Here is a 22714-nt window from a genome sequence, read left to right as displayed (position 1 = left end):
TTTGATGAATATCTTAGCTCTGTAGATCCATACAATACAAGTGAATTGTGGACAGAACTTTTAAGTTCCAAAGAGTACATAAGGCAGCATAAAAGTAATCCATACAACTCCAGTGGTTAAATGTATGTATTCAGAAGCGATTTGGGTGTGGGTGTAAAAAAGATCAATATTTGAGTCTTTTTTTTATTTTTATTTTTTATTTTTTTACAATAAATCTCCATTTTCCCTTTTACTTCCACATTCTTCTTCTTTTGTATTTTGGGGATTCAAATCCTTTTGCAAATCACCACCTACTGGTCAGGCTGGTTAAAGATGGAGACTTATAGTAAAAAAGGACTTAAAAATGGATCTATTTTTCACCCTCACCAATCAAAGCTCTTGAACTATTGAACAAAGTTCTGGCCACCATTCACTTGCATTGTATGCACCTACAGAGCTGAGATATTATTTTAAAAATCTTAATTTGTGTTCAGCAGAAGAAAGAAAGCCAAACACATCTGGGATGGCAAGAGGGTAAGTAAATGATGAGACAATTAAAAAAAAAAAAAACATTTGGGGGGTGAACCATTCCTTTATTTTTTTAGAAATGTGAATATAATGTGCTTGACAATGCTTGCAGAAAAAAAACAAAAAACAAAAAAACAAAAAACAAAGAAAAAACATTCATGTTTAAAGTCTGTCATGTAAACATATCAGATCTATACACTATAAGCATTTATTTTCAGAAATGGTAATAAATGCTGTTTTGTTCAGTAAGAATGCTGAAGAGAGCACTATCTTTTCACCACAGATCTACACAAAGACATGAGCTATTTCCAGAATGGAATAATAGCAGATTACATAAAACAGTACAAACTGTGCAGTATACACTGTATGCTACCTACTACTTTTTATAAAATAGTCTGGGAAACAATACATTTTGCAACGATTTAAACAATGGTCTGCTATGTATATTGTTGTCACATGACCGCATTATGCTGCATTTTAATTTAAAGAGTTGTATCCAGTTTTCATTTTTAGGAAGAAAAAAAAAAAAAAAAGGCTACTTGCATTATTAATACAACTTTGTGTAAAACTATCCAAAATATTCGTAGTCCAGTCAAATAACGAGTTAAAAAGGAGGCAGAAGTTCCAAGTTGAGCACACTGCATTGTGGAATACTTATTTTATTCCATGAAGTGTGCGGGTATTATATGCATGCAGGACATTTGCCTACTGTGCACACTATTCAGAATGCATACTGCAGACGTAGTAAGAGTAGCATGGCATTTTGCTATACCGAAAATGGCTACACACACAACAAATTATGTGAACTAATAAAATTATATTAGGCTATCATAAATCATTAAGCCTCTTGCACTGCAACATATAAGAATATGACAGACTTCAGTAGCAAAGACAGACATCTGCTGCATTCATAATGAACCTGAACCTTCATATACATATTTAATAATTCATGCACTAACTGAGTACTAGTGTCTATTTAAAGATGAAGGAGAGTGCTTCTAATTAACATCTTGTTGTTAAATGCATTATTACCTTGCAGATACTGCCACAAAGGCAATAAAACTGTTTGGGTTTTTTCCCCCATACATTTATAGTGTTTCTTTCACAATCTGTAAGCAAATAAAATGCTGTACTGTAATTGCAAAATTAAAATGCAAAACACCAAACTGTTGCTAATAACATCTTTAATGTTTCTTATCACTTTCAAACAGAAGAAAAGGGATGAAATATCACATGGAACAAAAAAGTATTATGGCCATTTGCATACTAAACAATGTGTAAATGTTATCTTTTGGTTGGTGGGTGGGTCATTTTGCTACACACATTTATATGTCAAAGAACAAAAATATGTTTTTTCATTAAAAATCTCAAAATCTATTAGACTGACTGGAAAATAAATTCCATAACATGTTTATGGATGATGGTTTCCACAGGAAGGTGAAAATGCAGCATCTGAGAAAATACATCTGACAGAATGCTGGTGTAATGTCTGATACACTTCTGGCAGAAAGTGTTGATGTAATGCTCATACGTTAACTCATTGTAACATTTCCCAATAGCAACAGAGCATTTGTCTTCCATGACAACAGTGAAAGAGCAACAGAAAAATAACCACACTGTTGCAAGAGACATTCCTAACATCAGTGTTTTTTCCCCAATACACACTTGATTTACATCATCCATAAGACAGAGGCTTATTTGACATAATGTGTATACATTATTTAGCAGAGAGAGTTCCACTTACAAGTGGGTTTATTGCACTTTTGACACTTTCAGCCCAATAAATAATACCTTATATAACAATCCAGATAGAATATGGTAATGCTAACAGATTTGATTGTGATTGAGCAAGAAATGTAGTCAACGGAACTTACAGTAGGTGTCCCCAATTACCCTAATTCACACTACAGATTCATGTACGATTGAATATGAAATGCAACATTCACATCCTATTCTTAAATCTAATTCCAAAATGTGGGAATATAGTTGAAGCAAATAAATTATAATCTCATTAAAAAAATTCCTCATAATATAATATACACAAAATACAAAGCAATGTCTCCTTTTAAAAACAACTAGCATTCATTAGGCAAAACTAACCACCCACAACCTCTTCTTGTAACATACGTGACTTGAGCACAGAACACTTTATTGTTACATGACCACCTGATGTCATCACTGCTGTGAAGTTGTAACTTGCCCCGAGCTGATGATCTGAGATCAGATCTGCTCATTCCATCAAGCCAGACTTCAAGTGAAGGAGTCTGATTGGGGGCCAGTGTATGGGAGGCAGCACAGACTGCCATTACTGGTGAGTCACAAGAGTAATCAGGTCATCCTTAGATCAGTTACATAAATCACAAGAGACAGTGGGAGTTTACAGCCTCCTGCGACCTTCTGCATGTACGGGCAGGTACTCTGCTAAAAGGCTTAAAAGACTATAAGGCCTCAGTCAAGGGAGCAAACACGTCAACAGGCCAAATGATGTCAGTGGTTGTTCAGGGCAGGAAGCAGCAGTCACTAAAGACATATATTGGGGCCAAAACTCTGAGAGCACTCATGATGCTTCTATTTTACATTTTCTAAGTTTAATGGATTATCTTTCACTACAAGTTGTAATATCAGTATAAATAAATGGGTGAAAAGTTGAAAAATAAAATAAAAATGTATGTATATTTGGTTCCCTCTCTGTCACTCACTCGACGTTGTGTCGATGTAGTGACACTAACAGTTCGCTCTTGAGAGCTCCAATCACCATTGCTTTATTCAGAAAAGGCCAATAAAAATTGCCGAGTGGAATTTGCATGCCACTCTCCGCCCCGGACATACGGGTATAAAAGGAGATGGCGTGCACCACTCATTCAGACTTGTTCTTCGGAGCCGAGCGCATGTGTATGTTCGTCCCGTCACCTTGCTATCGCTGCTGGAATTACGGCGCATTTCAGTGATCACCCTCGCACGGTTGAGTGTTGTGTTTCCCCTGGGTGCTTCGGCGGCTGAGTCCACAGGTGTTAAAAGAGTATATTTTAAAAGAGTATATTTTCTCTAAAAGAGCTCGCACAAACAATTGGCATTTTTTAAAGATATTCTTTCGCCTTTGTGCTACTGGGTGTGACTGTTATCTCTCCCCACCGGATGGCCACGAAATCTGTCTCGAATGCTTGTGTCGCCAGCACTTTTGTGGATCTCACTGTGAGAACATGCCCATGATAACGTTGCATTGCGGCTCTCTTCCTTCTTCATGAAGCAGAGAGCCACCGCGGTTGCTTCCTGACCCGGTCCATCCTGGGTTGAGACTCAGGAGGCTGCGTCGGCGAGCACCACGGGTGATCTGGATGTGGATACGGAAGCGTTTCCGTCGGCTCAGTCCCTGCAGACCTCCCATCCCCCAGCACGCTTGTTCTGCCCGGTAGAGTTCACGAGCGAGGTAGGCAATCCGCCTCAGGGCAGATTTAATATCTCGTTCGGGGCTCACGACAAGGATGAGTTATTGGTAGCAGCATCAGAGGGTGGGCTTCTGCTTTCGGAAGCGGACGAATCTTCTGAGCTCCCGCTCTTGGGCAGTAGAGCTCAGGATGAGGTGGATGCTGAGTTGGCAGCCGTTCTTGCCCGGGCGGCCACGAACATTGGGCTTGAGTGGAACCCTCCGCCCTGCCCTGAGCGTTTGCAGCTGGATGATTGATTTCTGGGTTCGGAACGCGACTCACGGCCGCGCTCCGCCCTGGTGCCCTTCTTCCCGGAAGTGCACGAGGAGTTCACAAAGTCGTGGAAGGCATAATTCTCTGCCTGTACACGCTTCGTCGGCTCGTCCACCTTAACTACCTTTGACGACGGAGCGGCTAAGTGATACGTCGTACTTCCCCAGGTAGAGTCGTGATGGCTCATCAGGACGATCCAGCTCAGCTACGCGATCCAGTTCGCCAGATGACCGCCCAGGTTCAGTGGCGTCCTCTCCACCATGGTGTGAGGCGAGGATGCCTCGGTCCTTCGGGCGGAGGTCGCCACCCTTCATTTTGTCATTGTGGTTCTTTGCGTTGTATTTTTCAAAATCTAAAAATGCATTTGTAAGTATGCTTAAGATTTTGAATCCCAGTTTTTCAATGTGGTCCCCACGGTGTGTACTACCAATTACATACAGTAAAAACAATTCCAAATGTTATTCCAAATAACTAATGGTTTGAGAATGAAATGTGTAGAGAGAAGAGAGGTGAAGGTGTGTGGATGTTCACTACAGGAACTGCTGTTTTTATCATTAATGTAACTGCCACAAATGGCTGCCATTTTTAACAGATTTGGAATTGCATATACACCAACAAATAAAGGATGATACAAAATTAGTGGATTGGTTTTAAAACTTCTATTGCCACAATATGAAGTCAGTGCATGTGCTAAGGATCCTGACCTTACTTATAAATGGGCTAAAATCAAAAAGTTTGAATTAATTGTTTTTACCTACTGTGGGGGACCATTACAAGATGGAGGTCTAGTAGCACAGGGGTGACATCAGGAAATTGAACTGATTTATTGTGTCCCAAGGGGGTAGGCTGAACTGACTAATTCAGACTAACTCTGGGAGCAGATATGGCCACATAGAAGGAATGAGGAAATGTAGCCTCATGAAGCTCTGAAGCTTTTCTCTGATTGTTCCGAAGTGTCGAAAACAGTGCCATCTGGTGGTTGGTCACATTTAAAGCCACCATAAACCTAGGGGAGCAGCTCCGTTGTATGAAGCGCCTGATGAAGTTTGAAACCATTATGCACAAACAATGCTAAGCCTAACAATGCTACGTGTGCTGATTTTTACCTTCTGATAATATAATTCATGTATGGCAAAAAAAAAAAATCCAATATAAGTCAATATGATGTGATAATAATAATGTACATAAATATGGCTAACAGAGTTGTCTGAGGAAGTAAATGGTGCTTCCATTATTTTGTGTTTTTAATACTATTTGTATGACAGGATATATGATAATTTAATATGAAAGAAGTTTGTAAATGGACTTAAATTTCCACAAACCCGTAGAGTAGAGGTCTGGATTAGAACATTCTGACACGCAAAGTGAAGCGCACATGTGACTGGACAGAAAGTGAGGCTTAATTTTTCATTGATCACGTGATTCTCTGAAAACGTCATGGTTACTTGCATAACCTCCGTTCCCTGATGGAGGGAACGAGACGTTGTGTTGATGTAGTGACACTCTTGGGAGCCCGAGACACCTCTGGTCTTTGATAAAAGGCCAATGAAAATTGGCGAGTGGTATTTGCATGCCACTCCCCCGGACATACGGGTATAAAAGGAGCTGGTATGCAACCACTCATTCAGGTTTTATGCTGAGGAGCCGAGACAAGGTCCGGCCATTTCAGCGGGTAGTTCAGCGTTGTGGCAGGAGGGACACAATGTCTCGTTCCCTCCATCAGGGAACGGAGGTTACGCAAGTAACCATGACATTCCCTATCTGTCACTCACTCGACATTGTGTCGATGTAGTGACACTAGGGGTCCCTATACGAAACGCCACATCTGGCTGAACTGTGTTACGTGAACTGGCGGTGTGTGGTGGGCAGACCACTGTGTGCCTCATAGCCAGCACACCAGGTCGACACGTAACCTCCCCCAACATGGTTATGAGTGTCGAACAGCCCTATGGGGACAAGTCGACTACCCAAAAGATAGAGACAGGCTAACCCAGTCGTGGCCTCTTTTCCCTTTCTCTTTTTCCAGTCCCTAAAAAAGAAGGGGGATTATACAACTGGGCCGCCAGGTCTAGTCGGGGGGTGTCCCTCCCAAGGGGAGGACACCACGGAGACCACACCTCGCCCAAAGAGAGGGGGGATATTTAAGTGGAAAAATACATCACATGGTCTTTCCGACCATGTGGAGTCTTCAAGGTAGGTCCTACCCAACGGGGGAGGAGTTACTACAAACATGGAGACTGGGGCAGAGGGGCTCTTCCCAAGGAAGATGCAGTTTGCCAACAGGGAAACGAATTAGCAGAAGATATATTTCTCATGGGGTTAACCTTACAGGGAACCGCCACATGCGGAGCACCTACCCAAGAACAGGACTCTTAGTTAGCATGTGTACTGGGCTGGCAGCAAATCTCTCCGAAAACTCGACTGCCACAGGGCTCGGAGGAAGTCAACCAGGGAACAAAGTTTGTGAACACTACTGGGAATTAATGGCGCATGTATTCAGCTCAAAAGGAGGTGGAAGGCGCTATGTGCAAGCGATACACCCAGCCGGCTATCCCGGGCTTATCCACTTGTATTGTGTGCCACTATCTGGGATGAAACCGGCTCCACCCGGAGGTTGTAGAACCTTGTAAAGGTGTTGGGTGTTGCACAGCCTGCTGCTCTGCAAATGTCTGTTAGAGAGGCACCCCTGGCCAGGGCCCAGGAAGCCACTACACCCCTGTGTAGATCAGATCTTTGCAGGTCGCTTGCAGGTCTCCTACCCTCTTGATGGAAGTGAGCGCAGACAGGAGGGCAGTCTTCAAGGAGAGTGCCTTAAGTTCAGCTGACTGCAAAGGCTCAAAGGGGGCTCTCTGTAGACCCTGAAGAACTACAGAGAGGTCCCATAAGGGAACGAGGCGCGGTCTGGAGTGATTCAGCCTCCTGGTGCCTCTTAGGAACCTGATGATCAGGTCGTGCTTCCCTAAGGACTTACCATCGACTGTGTCGTGGTGTGCTGCTATGGCGGCAACGTACACCTTCAAGGTGGAAGAGGACAGCCTCCCTTCCAACCTCTCCTGCAGGAAGGAAAGCAATGATCCGACAGCGCATCTCTGGGGTTCTTCCCATCGGGAAGAGCACCACTTAGCAAACAGATGCCATTTAAAGGCATACAGGCGCCTCGTAGAGGGGGCCCTAGCCTGAGTGATCGTGTTTACCACCGCAGATCCAGGGGAATTCGCCGGGGGGGGGGGGGGGGTGGCTGTCTCGAGGAGCGTGAGGTCTGAGAACCACATCTGTGTGGGCCAGTAGGGTGCTACCAGGACGACCTGCTCCTCGTCCTCCCTGACCTTGCACAGGGTCTGTGCAAGTAGGCTAACTGGGGGAAACGCATATTTGTGCAGGCCAGGGGGCCAGCTGTGTGCCAGCGCATTTATGCCAAGGGGGGCCTCGTCAGGGCGTACGAGAGCGGGCAGTGGGAGGATTCTTGGGAGGCAAACAGGTGCACCTGTGCCTGTCCAAATCGACTCCAAATCAGCTGGACCACCTGAGGGTGGAGTCTCCACTCTCCCCTGAGGGTAACCTGCCGTGACAGCGCATCCGCTGTTGTGTTGAAGTTGCCCGGGATGTGAGTGGCTTGCAGCGACTTGAAGTGCTGCTGATTCCAGAGGAGGAGACGGCGGGTGAGTTGTGACATAAAATGAGAGTGCAGACCGCCTTGGTGGTTGACTTATGCTACCGTTGCCGTGTTGTCTGTCTGAACTAACACGTGCTTGCCCTGGATCAACGGCCAAAACCTCCACAGGGCGAGCAGAATTGCCAACAACTTGAGGCCGTTGATGTGCCAATGCAGTCGCGGGCCCATCCACAAGCCGGCAGCTGCATGCCCATTGCAAACAGCGCCCCAGCCCATTTTGGAGGCGTCCATCGTGACTGCCTGGAGACCAGTTCTAGGGGAACACCTGCCTGTAGAAACGAGAGCTCAGTCCAAGGGCTGAAAAGACGGTGACAGACCGGCATGATGACCACGCGATGTGTCCCGCGGCACCATGCCCATCTCGGGACTCGAGTCTGAAGTCAGTGCTGAAGCAGTCTCATATGGCCACCGCCGAGGATGCCATATGCCCCAGGAGCCTCTGAAAGAGTTTCAGTGGAACCGCTGTTTTCTATTTGAACGCCTTCAAACAGGCCAGCACCGATTGTGTACGCTCGTTCATGAGGCTGAATCCAACTCCAAACCGAGGAAAGAGATGCTCTGAACCGGGAGGAGCTTGCTCTTTTCCCAGTTGACCCGAAGCCCTAGTCGGCTGAGGTGTGAGAGCACCAAGTCCCTGTGTGCACTCAGCATGTCCCGAGAGTGAACTAGGATTAGCCAATCATTGAGATAGTTGAGAACGTGAATGCCCACTTCCCTTAACGGGGCAAGGGCTGCCTCTGCGACTTTCGTGAAGACGCGAGGAGACAAGGACAGGCCGAAAGGGAGGACCTTGTACTGATATGCCTGACCCTCGAATGCAAACCACAGGAAGGGTCTGTGTCGAGGTAGAATTGAGATGTGGAAGTACGTGTCCTTCAGGTCTACCGCCGCGAACCAATCTTGATGCCGGACGCTCGCCAGAATGCGTTTTTGCATCAGAATCTTGAACGGAAGTCTGTGTAAAGCCTGGTTCAGTACTCGCAGGTCCAAGATTGGCCGCAACTCACCGCCTTTTTTTGGTACGATGAAGTAGGGGCTGTAAAACCCCTTCTTCATCTCGGCCGGAGGGACAGGTTCTATCGCACCCTTCCGTAGGAGGGTAGCGATCTCCGTGCGCAAGGTAGCAGTGTTTTCGTCCTTCACCAAGGTGAAGTGGATACCGCTGAACCTGGGCAGACACCTGGCAAACTGAATTGCGTACCCCAGTCGGACGGTCTGGACCAGCCATCGCGATGGTTTGGAAAGCGCAAGCCATGTGTCCAAGTTCCGCGCAAGGGGGACCAAAGGGACAATGTCGGACATACCTGGTGGGGTGGAGCTTGAGGTGCCACACCATGTCGTGGCCGTGATGAGTCTAGGGACATCGAAGCACTTACCTGGCTCCTTGTGACCACCCCCGGAACAGCCTGGGACGGGGGAGGAAGAGGCCTGTCCTCGTGACCCATGGAGACTGTCACATCGGGGGTGGATTTGTGCCACAGCTGGGCACTCAGGGGCAGGAGACTGCTGCTGGAGCACCAAACCTGCCAAATAGAGTGGTGGACGGTGGTCGTGATGACGGCCGTGCACACCGGATACGTGACCCAGGGAACAAGGAAACCGCTCTTGCTGAACTCTTGAGTACTGAAGCCACTTTGGCATGCAGCACAATTAAATGCTGGGCAAATTCCTTGACGGTGTCACCGAATAGGCCAGCCTGGGATATGGGGGCAGCAAGGAACCGTGTCCTGACAGCCTCACCCATCTCGACCAGGTTGAGCCAAAGGTGGCGCTCCTGGACCACTAATGTGGACAACGTCTGCCCAATAGACCGCACCGTGACCTCCGTCGCTCGGAGCACAGTTCCTGCATCAATCCCGGGGCAGAACTACCCTCGTGCAGTTCCTTTAGCGCCTTGGCGGACTTGCAGGAGAGCCATGGTGTGCAGGGAGGAGGCGGCTTGTCCAGCGGCACCGTAGGCCTTGGCTATCAGAGACGACGTAAACCTACAGGCCTTGGACGGGGGCTTTGGGCACCCATGCCAGGTGGCGGCGCTCTGTGGGCATAGGTGCACCGTGAGCACCTTGGCCACTGGGGGATTGCCGAATAGCCCTTGGCCGCCGCACCATTGAGGGTAGTGAGGGCGGTGAAGCTGAAAAGATCGGGACCGGGCAGTAAAAATGTGCCTCCCATGACCCTGTCAGCATCGTTGCCATGGACATGTCCTCGTAATGAGTACATGACCATCCACGAACGCTGTCTCCACGAGAGCAGTGCCCAGACACGAAAGACAGTGATCGTGACCGTCAGAAGGCGAGAGATAACGAGTGCAACCAGGAATAACACACAAAGGAAAGGCATCTTTAAAAAGACGTGTCTTTAAAAAGACGTTCCGTGTGTGCGGCTCTTTTAGAGATATATACTCTTTTAGAGAAATATACTCTTTTAGAGAAATATACTCTTTTATTTCTGCCAAAGCTCCCAGGGGCATTCTCTGCAGTGCAGAGGAGGGAGAAGCCGTTGAAATACGCCGTCAGAACCAGCAGAGGTGAATGAACAGTCGTGGGAATTCAGCTCAGTGAGCATGACCGTTCGGCTCCGAAGAGAAAATCTGAATGAGTGGTTGCATACCAGCTCCTTTTATACCCGTATGTCCGGGGGAGTGGCATGCAAATACCACTCACCAATTTTCATTGGCCTTTTATCAAAGACCAGTGGTGTCTCGAGCTCCCAAGAGTGACCCCTAGTGTCACTACATCGACACAATGTCGAGTGAGTGACAGATAGGGAACAATACACACTCCGATACGAGGCTTCATTGGAAATTGCGCTGCGTACTCGATACACGCTTCACTAGACTGATATTGAATAATGTACATTATTTGCTTCAGGACAAGTGTGCTTAGTGTTTTGTTTTGTTTTGTTTTTTGGTCTGGCCTTGTCTTTTCTTGTCTCGTCTAGTTTCGTTTTGTTTTGTTTCATTTTGTTTCCTTGAATAAAAACCTGTGATTTTTTTTTTATTTTATTTTTTTTACTTTGTCTCTGTTTTGGTAATGCTTATGGTGGATCCATCACAACTGAAGTCACATTTTATCATGATTTTTATCAAATTAATGCCAGTCCCGGTCGACTAGCTCTACTACATACACTCTGAAGGCCTCTGAACCTAGTCAAGGTAAATTGGGAGAGCTGACAGGCAGTCCGATAGCAGGCACTCCATAGAAATATCTAGGCCCTTTTCAGCTTTCCAGAGACTCCATTCACAGGTTCATCTGGGGTGGGTAATTGCTTTCTCCCTGAAGCAGACTGCTCATTATTTCTGCCAACCTGCCTGTCATGACGGTGTGCAGTGCAGTGGGAATCTGGGGTCTAGAACCGCAATTAATATGGGAAATGACCAGCCCACACTGATTAGAGAAAAACCAATGGAAATGTCTCCCAGGTAGTTCAAACACACAAGAGCCACTTTCCACCATGCTTTCCACCAGACCGAACGGCTCTGAGCATGGTACAGAATAGTTACAGTAGCATTTCCACCGAAGCACGGTTCAGCACGGCACGATTATAAACCATTCTTGGCCTGAAATTCTCGGCACGGTTAGCTAACTGTACTCAACCGTTCTCAACTGCTGGTGGAATGGCTTCAGTACATGCCGACTCAAGACTGCCAATTTGCCAATGCCAGTTTATAGTGCTTTTAGTTCTTTCTAGATTGTAGCTTGTAGTATTGTAGCCTACATTTATTTTTCTACAATCCTTTTTTGTCAGAAAAGTAAATTTCTAGCTCATTAAAACTCAATGTATGAATATATTCTCTTATATTTCATATAATATTTTGTCAATGAATATCCTTTTTAGCTAGTTTGGGAACTTTTACCTTTCTGTGTGTTTGTGTCCGGTGGCATACACAAGCCCTCAGTAAATAAAACCTCTCACCTTTTTCTCTTTTCTTTCCTTTGTGCGACATGGTCTGTGTCTTTCCTGTGTATGAGCAGGATAAAACCAAGGAAAAAAGCAATAATAAAAACTGGAATATGCAATGATCCTTCATAGCGCGCTCGCTCCAATGTTTACCACTCGCAGTATCGCCAAAAGACGGCTCTGTTAAGTACATTCTCCAGATTTCTCCGCACCACATCATAGACCATCATTAAAGGGATAGTTCGGCCAAAAATTTAAATTCTGTCATTTACTCACCCTCCAAACCTGTATGATCTGTACTAAATGCCTCAGTCACCATTCGCTTTTGTTGCATCTTTTTTTTTTTTTTTTTGCCCCCATACAATGAAAGCCAGCAGTGACTGAGGCTAACATTCTGCCTAAAATTTCCTTTCGTGTTCCAGAGAATAAGAAAAAAAGTCATAAGTGTTTGGAACCACACGAGAGTGAGTAAATGATGACAGAATACATTTTTGGGTGAATTATCCCTTTAATTTGCTGTATGGAAACCAAGACAACTGAAATGGTGATGCAATATATTAATAAATAAGAAGCACATTATTCATTCTTAATAGCATAGAACCATTGTTAAGTTATTTTTGGGATACATATGTTATTACCTCAATTCATGTGGTTTATTGTTTTAGATAATGAGCAGTTAATCAAAGCCTGGTGTGTCTCCCAACAAGTGGTAGAGAAAATAAGACTGCACAATGAGACTCAAAAACTGCTGCGAGTCGCAATTACTAATTTGACAGAGCATCATATTTAATAAGGACAAAGCTTTGAAACTCACAGCAACCTGCTCCGTTTACCCCATGAACACAATTAAATGCTAAATCGCTTCAAAAGCACCTTGAGAATTAGCGACAAAAGGTCAGGGGCTTGAAAGGAAAGAAAGGACATTAACTATCAAGAGACTTCATCAATGAAAGACTTCATTAAGAAGCAAAACTGAGCATCGTTTGCTGTTGTTAGCATAGAGCCAATAATGCATGACAACAGGAAGCACAAAGGTTGCAAACAGTTCATCACACACGGGTTTGGTAATCAGTAAATATTTAAATGAAGCACTCAATCTCCTTGTTTTTAGCTCATAAAACAAGCTTATAAATTTGATAATTGCCTCATATCACACTTTTTGACCAATGAATTTGCATGACTTTTCCATGACCTTTCCAGTCACTTGTGATTACTGGATAAGGATTTTTTAAGAAAACTTTTTTTTTTAATCACATTAATTAGCTAATGAATCATTCTGACTCAAAACTTTATTTGCTCTCAAATTGAACATCACCATGCTTGGAACCAGTTGAATTCCATACAAGCTAACCAATGAAAAATCTGTTAAAATATCTAAACAGATTAAATACTAAACAGCCAACTAACTAACTAAAATGTATATTCATTACAGAAATGTCCATGATTTCTCTATGTATTTTTAATTTCCAGGCCTGGCAAACACAATTAAAAAATGTCCTGATATTTCCAGGTTTCCCATGAATAGTGAAATGCACTTTAAAGGGATAGTTCACCCAAAAATGAAAATTCTCTCATCATTTACAGTACTCACCCTCATGCCATCCCAGATGTGTATGACTTTCTTTCTTCTGTAGAACACAAATGAAGATTTAACGAAGAATACTGTATCTCAGCACTGTTGGTCCATTCAATGCAAGCGAATGGTGGCCAAAACTCTGAAGCTAGAAAAAGCACATAAAGGCAGCATTAAAGTAATCCATGTGACTCCAGTGGTTTAAACCATATCTTCAGAAGCGATATGATAGGTTTGGGTGAGAAACAGATCAATATTGAAGTCCTTTTTAACTATAAATCTTCACCTTTGACCAGCCCCAACCAGTAGGTGGCTATATGCATGAAGAATGTGAATTGGCAAAAAACAAAAGAAAAAGAATGTGGAAATGAAAGTGAGAGTGGAAATTTATAGTAAAAAAAAGGACTTAAATTTGTATCCGTTGTTTTTTTTGTTTTTTTTTTTGCTTTTTTTTTTTACATCATTTCACTTCTAAAAATCTGGATTTATCCACTGGGTTCGTATGGATTACTTTTAGTCTGCTTTTATGCGATTTTTGGACCTTCATAGTTATGGCCGCCGTTCACTTGAAATGAATGTACCAACAAAGCTCTGATATTTACAAAAAAAAAATAATAATTTGTGTTTTGCAAAAGATAGAAAGTCAAACACATCTGGGATGGCATTAGGGTAAGTAAATGATGAGAGAATTTCCTTTTTGGGTGAACTATCGCTTTAATCAATAACTAAATGTCACAGACAACAGAATAACTTCTTTTGGAGATCAGTGGTGGCTGCAAAGCGAAGGTGTATGACATGCTTTGGCAAACCTGATACATACCTTGTATCCAGGTCCTAGTTGATGGATAGCAAATATCTGAGCTGGGTTTAGCGCTTCACTGAACACATAGATGGCTCCGAGCTGCCCACAGAACACTCGGTTGGCGTCTGCCATCTCCGATGAGCCCAGGAAACATTTGTCATAGCTCTGTGATAAGAACATGAAGAGAACAGCTTGGAGTTCTTCATATCAGTTTTGAATTTTAAAGGGAGGAGGAAAGGAATACAGCATTTGTGTGAAAATATAGTCGATGTCAGTAAGAAAACAGGGAGTGAAAATGTGCTGGTTACTTTGTACTAAAAGATCAGCACACACTCACAATGCAATTTGATGTTCCATTACAGATTCTGTCCTGAAACCTGCTTATTAGTCTAATCAAAATCAGCACCCAGGAGATTTGAGGTTAAGCACTGCTGGTCCAACCTTTAATTATCTGACATTGCTTTTGGTGAGGTAGGCCTACAGCGAAACAGAGGCAAAAGTCTGTGAATTTGAATCTAATCGTTTAATCAACAAGATTATAGCTCTGTTCCAAAATATATGAGCTGCCTTGCTGTCTATTGCCAACATAGACAGCTGCCTTCTAAGGGGTGTTCACACCGAACACTATTTTGCATACATCTGTGCTTTTATTAAATTGTTTTTCTATGTAAACATGCGCTAGATGGAAGTCTTTGACTGTTGTGCATTGTCTCACTGTTTTTTAGCACCTCGTGCAGGAGTGTCACATTTTTAGATGCAATATCAAGTTAAAACAACTTCAACTGTTGAAAACACGTCTCGATCTAAAGCTTGTGCTGCATCTAGCTTTTTTGCCACCAAAAAAAACCATGGTAACATTCTACCCATCACGGAACCTCATACGGGACAGATTTTGAATGCTCTACATTTTAAATTACATCCAACTATGTTTTCATTGATACTTTTAGTATTGAATTACATTTTATTTATGATCCTACACCTCTTAATTCCATGACTTTAGCATGACTGTTCATTTGTGAATACCAGATAAGGATTTTCAAGTCATAAGGATTGCATTAACAATTAGCAATTTCTAGCCAGTGAAATATTTTAGAGCTGAGCATAACTAGAAACATGTGCAGTACAGTCACTGTAAAATTCCATACATTTTCTAACACTTTCTAAGATTTTATTAATTCCCCTGACTTGCCTGGAAATCAAAAATTTTAAATTCAATATTTTTTCTTGACTGTTGAAATCCTGCTTATAATGCTGTCTCTGTAAGCAGCTCAATAGGTTTTGAAATAAAGCAGATGCCTTATATAAATATTGAGCTATAGCAAACAGTGTTTTAGTTTCAGAAAAATGCATACATTTTGATATTTCTACTGACAACATTCATCATTTTCTACATTAAAGTGTCCCATCTCAACCATATACTGCCATATACATCATAGTGACAAAATATTTTTTTGCAAATCACATGATAGCCTTGATTTACTGGAATAAATGTGGTAAATTGATGCATCTTTCATAGTTTAATTTCATACTGCAGTGTTAATATTTCTCAGAGATTCCACCTGGCAGCTACAGACAGAGAAAGCATCAGCAAAGCTGTCTTACGTCGTTGGTGTTGACGTGCCAAGCCATGTCGCCATAGGAGACAAGCTGTCCATTGACATAACAGCGGATCTCACTGTTCCTCCATCGATTATAGATGTGAACGATGCTGATCATGTACCACTAGAGAAGAAAAAGAAAATTCCTTTCTGATGAACTGGCAATATGCTTATTTAAATAATACATAATAAATTAGTGGTTCTCTACTGGTGTGTCATGACCCAAAAATGGGTCAAAACGATTTCCATTTCTTTAAGTTAAAGGCTGTGTATCCAATAAAATATGTTTGCGCAAATTCATCTGTCACTTAGTTCTACTACTACTACTACTTTTACCACACAAAAACAACAGAATAAAGCAGAAACTAATAAGGACAGGTTATGTGACATGCCTTCATTCTAGCAAACCATGAACAAATCTACACAAGGTAAAAGTTTTCTTATTCACTCTGTCATTGTGATCATTTTGCATATTGTTGGTCCTATGCAATATATATTAATACATTTCTTTATAGTGAAAACGTGACTCTATATACATTTTTGCAAAACTTTTTATACGTGTCTCCAGGTACAATTCCCTGCAGTTTCCAGGTGAAATGAACACTAGAGGCGCTACAACAACTGTGTGATTAATTTACTTTCACTTAAATCATGATTTTAATGGCCGATTCTGACTTTATAAATACTTATTTTTCTCTCTATTACTCAGACCCTGCTATTTTATGATATCGACACACTTTTACTCTGAAAAACTGTACATTTTAATGCTTGTATTACAGACCCACCTACATATATACACTTATTCCAACATGAATAGCTTGTGTAGTAGCTCACCTGACAGGGTGTTGGACTTTGAGTCAGTGAACTGAGGTTCAAGTCCAGCTATAAACTCAAGCTGACATGTGACATTACAGAGTCATGGAAGTGGCATGAAATGATGTGGTTGCTTCAGAAAATGTGCTTTTTCATTTTGCTTCGGCCTTTTAAAACACTACTAGTTAGGTAAGATAAGGATGTCTTTTTTAACGTCTCATTTATATTTTAAAACACTATTAGTTAGATGTCTTTTTTAAATGTCCCGTTTACATTTTAAAACACTATTGGTTAGGTTTAGGAGTTGATTTGGTAAGGATGTCTTTTTTAACATCTCATATATATTTTAAAACACTATTGGTTAGGTTTAGGCATTGATAAGGTAAGGAAGTCTTATTTAATGTCTCATATATATTTTAAAACTAATGGTTTGATGTATTTTTTAAACGTCTCATTTACATTTTAAAACACTATTGGTTAGTTCAGGCAAAGATTTTAGGTTAGGGAGGTATGTTTAATTTTTTTTTAATCTAAAATTCACTTTAAAACCGTGTCTGAATATGACACCATTTTACTTGCTTTTGGCACCCCAGATGGACATTTTATAGGATAACTGCAGCAAAACGTGTTATACAGTACATACATTTTGAATTGCATAAATGTTGACATGAAGCAAACTGAATAACTGAAGCAAAACCAGTTGAGAACCACTGATAAAAATAATGTGATGTCATCATTAACAAAAGCAAAAATCTAAAATATATTCCACACCTATAATGTCAGATACCACTGTCAAGTTTTATTTTAACAACATGTGCATTGCAATTTTAGTATGCAAAAATGTATTTGATTATGACATCATAGTGACTGAATTACATAAATTCATTTGATAAATCAGGTTAATGAACAATGGTCTAAAATTCACAGTAAAAGCACACTGTCTAATGCAGTAAAATTTGCATTTAGATATAAATAATACATCAGATTTTGAGTGAGAGAAGAAGAGAAGGGATTGGAGAAGAGATACAAAGAGGGAGGAAATCAAAGCAGTGAGGAAGTAAAGGCAGGTTTAGTTAGCAAGAGACAAGGGTCATTACAGATTTCAATTCAGTGAATGTGCTTCAACATGAATTTGTCATAAAATGGTGCAGTGTTTCAAACGTGCTCTGGAGTGAAGCTCACACCATTTGGACAGAAAGCAGGCTAGGTGTTCTGTGTGTTCTGTTTTCTCAAAGCAATGTAATATCCCACTGAGCTTTTTCAAATCATCTGCTTAATACAACATCATGTTTTGGCCAGCACACCTGACATTCCATACTGCTACATTTTGATTATTTGCTCTATTGTCATTCTGTCTATAAAGAATAATTGTGCTATATATTTCCTCTCAAAACCAAATTAAAATGTACACAGCCTTTTGTCCCTTAGTCACAAAAGGCCCTATGTGAGTCCAAACCGCTGGAGATCAGGTGAATTAAACAGCTCATTTAAATGTGTATTGCAGAGGAAAATCTGATTAATCCAATGGGCTGTAAAAAGGCATTTCTCACCTTAAAACCACTGTTTATCATCGCTATTAAACCACAAGAATTATGAATCACTTTGGTTTATCATCACTTTATTCCACTGAACAGACAGAGAATGAAAACTAAAAAGAGAAACCTGACGAAGACCTGTATTTTTCCTTTCTTTGCTTTAAAGCAATTAAATTTTTAAAATTAAAATTTTGTCATCATTACTTCATTACATTCAAAACATCTAAAATGTATTTCCTCTGTGGAACACAAAAGGAGCTATTTACAGTAGAATGTCCGAGCTTCTCTTTTCCGTACAATGAATGCAAACGGTGACCACGGCTGTCAAGAAAGATTTTCTTTGAACAATGACTTAAATTTAAGTCCTATTTTCTACCAAACAAAGCAATCATATGTCTTAGGAATAAATAGAAAAGTTTTAATGACACACCTGAACCAGGGAACAGAACTATAAACTGCTTGCACGAGTAAACCAGACATACACTGAGGAAGGACACGAGGCCGAAACGTCTGTGTCTCCTGACTGGTGAAAGTGCAGATAATTTTTTCTTTTGTAATTGATAAAGGCTCATGGATTTTTGCACCCCATATCGGTAGAGTGCAGTGATTCTTTATTTTTCATTTAAAGCAAAGTAAAAAAATAAATACTAATACATAAAAAAAAAAAAAGTACAATTAAAAGAGTTCATTTTTTCTCTTTATTCAGTGAAAGCATCATCACGTGCACAGTTGCACAAAATGCAAAAGAACTTGCACCAGCTGTCCTTCATGAAGGAAATATATTAGGTGTTTCGTAAAGCATGCATAAACAAAAAACTTGAATATGAAATGAAATATTTGACTTTGAATCGAATGTGTGTAGCAGTAAAGAGCCTAAAGTCCTTAAACAAGACCATTCCCCTTAGGTTCAATAGAGAAGTTGAAAAGTTATTTACGATTATAATGATTACTCCAGCTAGTATTACATATTGAGCAGAAACAAGGAAACCACTTGTTAGACAGATGTTTCTTGACTGCACCAGCTATGCAGTGATTTCCAAGAGATTTCCACAAGACTTCAACAAAAAACAAATACACAAAATGTCCTCATTTATCTCATGTCCTGGGGTTGAGCAACAGTTTGTAAACACGACATTCAGCCCAGTTAACTGGAACACACATCTCCAGGCACAGCCTCATGACTAACTGAGAATAACAGTGAAAAAATTCACAAGTGCATCCATTCAAGTCTAACTCCTTTACAATGCAATCAGTAGATTACTAAAGTGGTTAGCATGAAAAAGTCATAGGGAGAAAGAGAGAGAGAATGAGACAGAGAGAGAGAGAGAGAATCAAAGCAGCAAAACGTGAAAATCAAAGCGTACCTTGCAGGGCTGGAAGTCATATTTCACACAGTGCTGGAAGCCCTTTCCTTTTGATTTCAGTGATGTCACAATCAAGCAGTTGCCCACAAAATGTGCAGAATAGCCAATGCCTTTGCTGGTTCTGAAACTGAAGATGAAAAATCAATAAATACGTACCATATACCATATTACAGAACACTTACTGTATGTCTTAACATTCCCTGCTGGATAAAACCACTTTAACCAGGTGGTTTGCTGGGCTTAGCCTGTCAGTAAGCTGGTTTCCACTGGTCAGGCTGGTCTGGTTTGATGGTTTAAAAGAGGTTTTGGGCATTGTCAGACTGGAAGACTGGCTGGTCAACCAGCTAAACCAGCTGAACTCCACTTTGTCCAGGCAGAGACACTGGCTAAACCAGCTTAGATCAGTTACGATCAGCAAACCACCTTAGGCTGGTGTAAGCTGTTTTTGTTTTTTAAGCAGGGTTTGAACAGTGCCTGTCCACTTTTACAGCTGCCTCAGTTTGGGACGTATTTTTCCCATAAATTTTTTTCCATTAGGATTTCTTAAAATCCTCCATAAAACAGTTGAAAGACATGAACCAAGCCAACCAGCTCTGAGGTGAATCAGAACACTGCAAACTTTGATTTAAAGCAAAAACGTATTTGAATCCTAGCTAAACATTTAGCTTTAAGATGGAGAAGTATCTTCCATCTTTAACAGAGGTGGACCAATGTGGGTTTGTTAAAAATCGTCAGGCTTTCCACAATATTAGGCGTGTATTAAATTTACTATATGTAAGAGAAGGATCTAGGCAAACATGTATGTTGTCCCTAGACGCTGAAAAGGCCTTTGACAGGGTCGAGCGGCCGTATCTTTTTCAAGTACTTTATAGATTCGGGTTTGGGAGATCTTTTTGTAATTGGATTAAATTGTTATATGCAGAACCAATGGCAGAGGTTCAAACAAATAATATAATTTCAAAACCATTTTTATTATTTCGTGGAACTCGCCAGGGTTGTACTTTGTCCCCATTATTATTTGTTCTAGCTAGTGGATGGATTTAAATATCTTAGTATCACTATTACTCTTCAATTAGCCAAACTAGTCTCAGTGAATTATGATCCTACAGTATAATAAAGTGAAAGAAGACCTTAACAGATGGAGAACTCTTCCTATTTCTTTAATTGGACGAATAAACATAATTATTAAAGTTTTTTATATCTCTTTCAATAAATTCCTTTAGCTCCTCCTAGTTCCTTCTTTGTAAATATGAGGAAACTCTTGGCTAATTTTATTTGGAGCAATAGACATCCATGATTACGTTTATCACTGTTATATTTGCCATACGACAGATGGGGATTAAAATTGCCCAATTTGCTGTGGTAATTTTGGGCAGCTCAGTTAAGGGCTGCTTTTTTCTGGTTCCAAAATCCAGATACTTACACAGATACAACTCTGTGTAACCTTGGATACACAGAGTTGGAAACCCAAAATACAAATAGTCTTGATATATATATTTATATATATATATATATATATATATATATATATATATATATATTTTAAACTTTCTATTGAACCCTGTTAAAGTTGTCTGAGGAGTATTAGCTATATAGTTCAGGGTTGCAGTTTACTGTTCCAAAGCAGTAATGAGAGGTCACAATTAAGATACAGCTTATTTTTAAACACCAAATAAAGCTTTGTGTTGTCTTTTCCCCACAACACAGTATAAACTGCCACATGCAAAGAATCTGAAGCTACAGCACAACAGACAGCTCCTGTGTGTCTTCCAGTGGACAGAATCTGCACAAATAATAATGATCAATGTGAATCGATGCTCGGTTTTTCTTTGCACAGATCTGCTTTTACTCTGAATCTGTGTCACGCACAGGCTGAACTCTTACACTGAGTTTGTGAGAGCAATTATGTGCCTGGCAGCTCTAGATCTGGCAGCAAAACAGCAAGCGGGACACAGAATTCACTCTCAAAACTAGAGCTGGTAGCGGAGTGTAGAGACGGTAGCTGATTATTAGCATGACGAACTTCAAAAACACTGTTTTTCAAACTCTTCACAGAGCCTGGGGTAGTTTTACAAAGCAGGGATCATTATAATGCATGATAGGAGAATCTAAACAGCTTAAACTCAGAGGAACTCTTTCCTAACAAATACATCAACCAGCTAACAAATAATTTTGAGTTAATATCAGTGGCACATGCCTTAAAATGATTATAAAATGGATAGTTTGCCTAAAAATGAATATTCTGTCATCATTTTTTCACCCTCATGTTGTTCCAAACCTGTATGATTTTCTTTCTGATGTAGACTTTAAAATATGTAAGGCAGGATGTTCATGCAGCTATTTTCCATATAATGAAAGTAGATGGTGGCCAAGGGATTACAAGCTCCAAAAATGACAAAAACAACATGCAACCAGTTCATACAAATCACACGCTAGATTCCAAGTCTTCTGTGAAGTCATACGATAGCTTTGTGTGAGGAACAGACCAAAAGATAAGTCATTACTAATGGAAAATCCTCATCTCCACAACAGCACTAACATCTCATTGTGTGATTTCAATATGTACATATTCAAATTTGGCACATCACAATCAGTTATAAGACAGACAAGAACCAATAACATTTGGCATGATTTACATGTAGGTCAAACCTGGTATGACACATCTTGACACGGCATATTTTAATATGCAATATACGTAAATTAGCTTTGAGAACTACAAACAAGGAGAAGATTATTAGTGAATAATGCCTTAAATTCAGGGATTTTTCTCACTCAAAGCTACAGTATAGTATAGCAAGTCATATGGACTACTTTAATTTTTGTCATTTTTAATGTTTGCTAGCCCCGGGTCACCATTCACTTTAAGTGTATGTAAAAGAGCGGCATCAACATTCTGCTAAACTTCTGCTTTTGTAGTTCCACAGAAGAAAGAAAATACCACAGGTTTGGAACAATATAAGAGTGAGTAAAGGACAACAGAATTTTCATTTTTGGGTAAGATACTCTTTAAAACTGACCAAGCCTATCTAAAAAAAGATGTTGTCTCTCTCAAACACTCCCTCTCTCTCAAAACACACTTAAACATAACACACCCTATCCCTTGAGGGCCGTCTTCCCTCACTTCTGGAACCACAGCCAATAAACAAATTTCTGCCTTATTGATCTGAGCTCTAATTACCCACAAGTCTCTATATACGATGTTCTCGTTGCCGGATTGACATTAAAAGCCCAAATTAATGCCCATTTCCAGC

At 41.0% G+C, this 22714-nt stretch overlaps 1 protein-coding gene across 2 annotated transcripts in view; it reads right to left on the bottom strand.

Moving 5' to 3' along the window:
- LOC127430095 (neurobeachin-like) overlaps positions 1 to 22714 on the bottom strand; it is a 401279-nt gene that overhangs the window by 277682 nt on the left and 100883 nt on the right. For both annotated transcript variants that reach the window (XM_051679563.1, XM_051679564.1), the window contains exons 6-8: positions 19464 to 19590; positions 15756 to 15875; positions 14172 to 14318 (exon numbers count right to left, since the gene is read on the bottom strand). In XM_051679563.1, coding sequence (XP_051535523.1) covers positions 14172 to 14318; positions 15756 to 15875; positions 19464 to 19590 — 394 coding nt within the window. The remainder of the gene's footprint in view (positions 1 to 14171; positions 14319 to 15755; positions 15876 to 19463; positions 19591 to 22714) is intronic.

The sequence above is a fragment of the Myxocyprinus asiaticus genome, chromosome 39 (assembly GCF_019703515.2).
Source record: "Myxocyprinus asiaticus isolate MX2 ecotype Aquarium Trade chromosome 39, UBuf_Myxa_2, whole genome shotgun sequence".
NCBI lineage: Eukaryota > Metazoa > Chordata > Actinopteri > Cypriniformes > Catostomidae > Myxocyprinus > Myxocyprinus asiaticus.
Note: the sequence above shows the minus strand (reverse complement) of the source record. Positions and strands in the feature narration are given on the sequence as shown.